This window comes from Opisthocomus hoazin, chromosome 32 (assembly GCF_030867145.1).
Source record: "Opisthocomus hoazin isolate bOpiHoa1 chromosome 32, bOpiHoa1.hap1, whole genome shotgun sequence".
NCBI lineage: Eukaryota > Metazoa > Chordata > Aves > Opisthocomiformes > Opisthocomidae > Opisthocomus > Opisthocomus hoazin.
Window position 1 is genome coordinate 2,747,571 of NC_134445.1, and position 4,382 is coordinate 2,751,952.

At 50.6% G+C, this 4,382-nt stretch overlaps 1 protein-coding gene across 1 annotated transcript in view; it reads left to right on the forward strand.

The window, feature by feature from the left end:
- Positions 1 to 1,496: 1,496 nt before the first annotated feature.
- HOXC10 (homeobox C10) overlaps positions 1,497 to 4,382 on the forward strand; it is a 4,044-nt gene continuing 1,158 nt past the window's right edge. Inside the window, exon 1 of the mRNA XM_009943851.2 lies at positions 1,497 to 2,280. Coding sequence (XP_009942153.2) covers positions 1,497 to 2,280 — 784 coding nt within the window. The remainder of the gene's footprint in view (positions 2,281 to 4,382) is intronic.

The following is a 4,382-nucleotide window of genomic DNA, read 5'->3' on the forward strand; positions in this document are numbered from 1 at the left end:
GAGAGGAAATATTGGAGAGAAAAGTAACTTTCCTCCTGCAGCCTGCCCAGGAGGGAGAAAAAAAAAAGAAAATTCAGTAAAATCCGACCAAAGCGCGAAAGTTTCAGTTTGCAAAGCCTTCTGCAGGAGATTTAGCGAGTCCCAGGTTGGATTTTTTTTTTTTTTTATTTTTAAACTCCCTAGTAGATCTTCCCCGGAGAGAAAGAGGGAGCAGACGGAGAGACGGACAGACAGACGAGAGGGGAGCAAACCCACCAAGCCACCCTGCTCTCGCAGTTCACCATCAGAAAGTCGTTCCCTTTTCACAGATTCGACCCCTTTTTCCCTCTCCACGAGGGATTTTTTTTTTCCCTCCCCCCCCCCCGCACATCACAGATGCCATTTTAGCCCAGAAACTTAAGACAGTTCAGGAATGAAAGTGGATAATTAAAAAAAGCTGCCTTCGCAGAGTCAGGGAAGGAGAAGCTGCTTTGCTGTGGGGGAAGAAAAAAAAAGGAGGGGGGGGAGAAATAAAACAAACCTAGGGTTTCAAGGTCTTTTTTCTTCATTAAAAAAGCTTCTTGGGAAATATCCAACCTGCACTAAGGAGCTTCGGGGTTTCGGGGAAACGCCTGGCTGAAGGGGCTCGGAATTATTCCCCAGTTCCCCCCCCCCAGTTTTACCCCCCTCTCCCTCGCAGCAGCGAAAGCCAAGCGGCGCCGAGCGCATCACCCCACCGCACCCCCCCTGCCCCCATCCAGCCCCCCTAAAAAAGAAAACAAACCCCAAACCATTTTAATAAGCATTAAAATAACGCCGAGAAGCAGCGGCGGAGCAGGCGGCTGAGCGCGGAGGAGCTCTCCCGTGCCCAGCCTTGCTGGGGGGAGGGGGGGCAAGGCGCAGCCGAGTGGAGGAATTGGGGGGGTGGGGGGGGTCGGAGGGAACTGTTAAAAATTTTGATAGGTTTTGTGGTGCGGGATGATCATTCAGGGGAGGCACGGGAGGGGGGGGGAAAGGGTTTTTTTTAATTTAAATTTCACCCGCTTGCCTTTAAATTAAAAAAATAAAAATAAAAAAATATATATTTTTAAAAAATTTAATATTTTAAATGGATTTTAAAAATTTGTTTCTTTTTTTCCGCCTCTTCTTTGCCCCCCCCCCCCCCCCCCGCGTGGCTCCGTTGGTAAACAAACGGGCGGGCGGGGAGCGGGGCGGGGGGGTCCCTGCCTTTGTTCCCCGCGCAGGTGCCCTCCCGGGGCAGACAGATGTCGCTGTTGCTCCACGGTGCCGCTCCCAGTCCCGCCAACTTGACCCCCGTGACGTCGTCCCCGTCTGAATCATCAAGGCCATTTTCAATCCTCATTGGCCTGGGTGTCACGTGGGGGGGGTGGAGGGGGGGGGGGGGGAAGAGCGATGCGTGGATAATTATGGTGCTTGATATTTTTTTTTTTTTCCCCCCTAAAAAAAAGATGTCAGCCCCTGGCTGGAGTATTCCTCCTTAAAAACCCTCTCTGAAAATGTCATGTCCCAACAATGTGACTTCCAACTCGTTTTTGATGGACTCGTTGGCCGGTACCTGTAGAGGGGAGAATTATTCCTCCAGCCAAGGGATGTACATGCAGCCTGGGAGCGATTTCAGCTGCGGAGTCATGAGGAACTGTGGAATTATCCCGTCTCTTTCCAAAAGGGACGAGGTGAATAGCGCTGCCTTGTCTCTCAGCACCTATCCATCTTACCTTTCTCAGCTAGACACTTGGTGTGACCCCAAAAATACGTACAGGATCGAGCAACCTGTTGCAAGACAGCTCCCATCCTGCTCCTTCCCAACCAGTGTCAAGGAAGAGAATGTTTGCTGTATGTATAACGCTGATAAAAGGGCAAAAAATGCCACAGAGGCAGCCCTCTACCCCAGCCAAATGCCTGAGTCTTGCCTAAATGACCATGAAGTCCCCGTTCCTAGCTACTACCGAGCGAGCCAAGGTTACCCCTCCATGGAGAAGACGTCAAACTGCAGCAATCCAAATGAGTTTGAGGCAAGTTTTGAATCCAGGGCGAGCCTGAACCCAAGGAACGAGCATCTGGAACCAGCACCTCCACCTCCTCCACCTCCTCCGCCGCCCCCGGTGGCTAAAGTGAGTTTCCCCGAAAACACAAAAACAGATAATACTCAGAACACATCCACGAGCGAAATTAAAACAGAAAAAAGCGCCCCAGCACCCAAAACCAGTCCTTCGGAAGCAGAGAAAGACCTGACTAAAAACACTGACACCAGCACTGACAATTCTGACAATGAAGCGAAAGGTAAGGGAAGCGTTCGTTACCAGTTGCTAATTTCAGCAATTAGTAATCGTCCATAGCTAAGAAGAGCGAGAGTAATGAGAATAAGCAATGATGTGCTCTCTGCCCTGCCAACTTCTCCTCCAGAAATTGGCACTATAATGTTCTGTATTGTTGCTGTTGCTGTCTTTTTTGGGGAAAAATATGTTCTTGCTAGAAATGTTGGTTGCTTTTTTCTTTCAATCTGTATGTAAATGTTAGAGCTGAGGAAAAGGAGCAGACAGCTGTTGGAGAACTCGTCCTCTCGCTGTTTATGTGGAGAAAATTTGCTGTGAATGTATTTAAGCAAAAAAATGTTTGGTCCTTGCAGTTGACGCTGCAGAAAGCGGGAAGCTGATGTGGCTTTTGCTCTGAAACCGCAGAGACTTGGGGTGTGTTGGTATGTGGGGGGGTGGGGTGGGGTTGTTTTAGGGGGGCTATTGTGTTTTTGAAGGCAGATGAACCCGGACTTTTTTCCTTTCGTACCGCTTTCTGCGCGAACGCTCGATTTCCGCCTGCTGAGCGAAATTGTCTCCCTTGGCTTTGCTCGCTGTAGAAACGGGGTGAAAAATAAATCCCGATGTGCGGAGTCTGATCTGCAGCTACAAACAGCTCGGGCTGGAGCCGTGCTCTGGGCTGGTTTCACTGCTGGGAGGCTCGTTGGGAGACTCCGAGAGGAAAAAAAGCTGTTTTTTTCTTTGTTTCTTTCTTTTTTTTTTTTTTTTTTTTTTCCTTGGCGAAACGAGGTCTCGTTTGCGAAGGGGAAAAAAAATGTTTCTGTGTGTTGAGCAGATGTTTTAAGTTTGGGATTGTCTGAAAAGAGGCTTTCAGAGAGCGCGCTTTATTTTGGCTGCAGGGATTGCGTCTGGCTTGGTATTCTATGGGTTTGTGAATATTCGGGTTTGTTTCTCTCCTGATCTGAAGCCGGGCTGGATCCCGAGGCTTCTTTCGGGTCAAAGAGTGGGGGTCGTGCGAAGGGATGGGTTCATTTCCCCCCCTCTAAAAAATCCTGGGTGGAAAACCCGGCTCAGCTCCGGGCTGCGGGGTTTGCCCGGGGGCTGCGGGTTAAAATCTGCGCCGTGGGTCGGGGTCTGCGCTGCGCTTCGGACTCCAGCAGCAGAAGGGGGGGCTGGGGAGGGGGCTGGGTGTGCAGGCAGGGCTCCACGCCTGTGGGGCGTGCGTGGACCCCCGCGCACCCACGCCTCGGGTCCGTGGCACCAGCAAAACCAGTCCTCTGGCGCTTCCCCCTCCGAAATTGGCCTTTTTAGCAGCAGAACCCAGAAACGCTACTTGATTTTTTTAGTATTATTAATTTTTTTTTACCGTTCCGCATCCAAAGTGAAATGATATTGTCTGACAGTCGGGTCACAATTAGACACACACACCAAAAAACAAACAAAAAAAAAAGCAAAGTCAAGGTTATCAAAACCCCCGCAAACTTCTCTGCACAAAGCGCCCTCGACGCTCACGCCAAGAGAGGTTTTGGTGGGAGCTCACCCTAAAAAAAGGGTCTGTTGGGTTGGGTTTGTGACTGGGGCGGGAATCAGTAATTAAACAAATGCGGAGAAAGGTTTTCTGTCGCTTCAGATGTCGAATTTAAAGCGGGTGCCTGGAGAAAGACCCGGTTTCCCGGATTTTTTGGTTGTGCTTTGAAAGGCGTCGCGCGTTGTATTGGTTTGCTGGCGTTTCCCTTGCTTCCCCTTAAAACCTTGGAATGCTTCAGTTTTCGTTGGTGTCGAACACGAATTTGTGTTGGTGCAGAAAGAAGGGACTTTTCCGGGGAACTGGAGCACTTGGGGGGCAGGCGGTGTTTCCGAGGGGGTTCCAGGTTTGCTGCGAACCCGACGGCGGGTCCAGAGCCGCCCCAGCAAACGGCCCAGGTGCCTCTGGCTAAATCAAGGGGGTTTTGTCCCCCGAATTTCCCGAAGCTGGCGCGAACGCAGTGCCGAGGAGGCGGCTGCAATCGTAGGATCCCTTTTTTTCCTCGCGGGTTTGGGTAGAAATCTCGGCCGGCTGCTGGTGCCAGGATTTTCTCATGACCAAATTCAAAGCCCAAGTATTGGCTGTGTTTATTTATGTACGTGTGA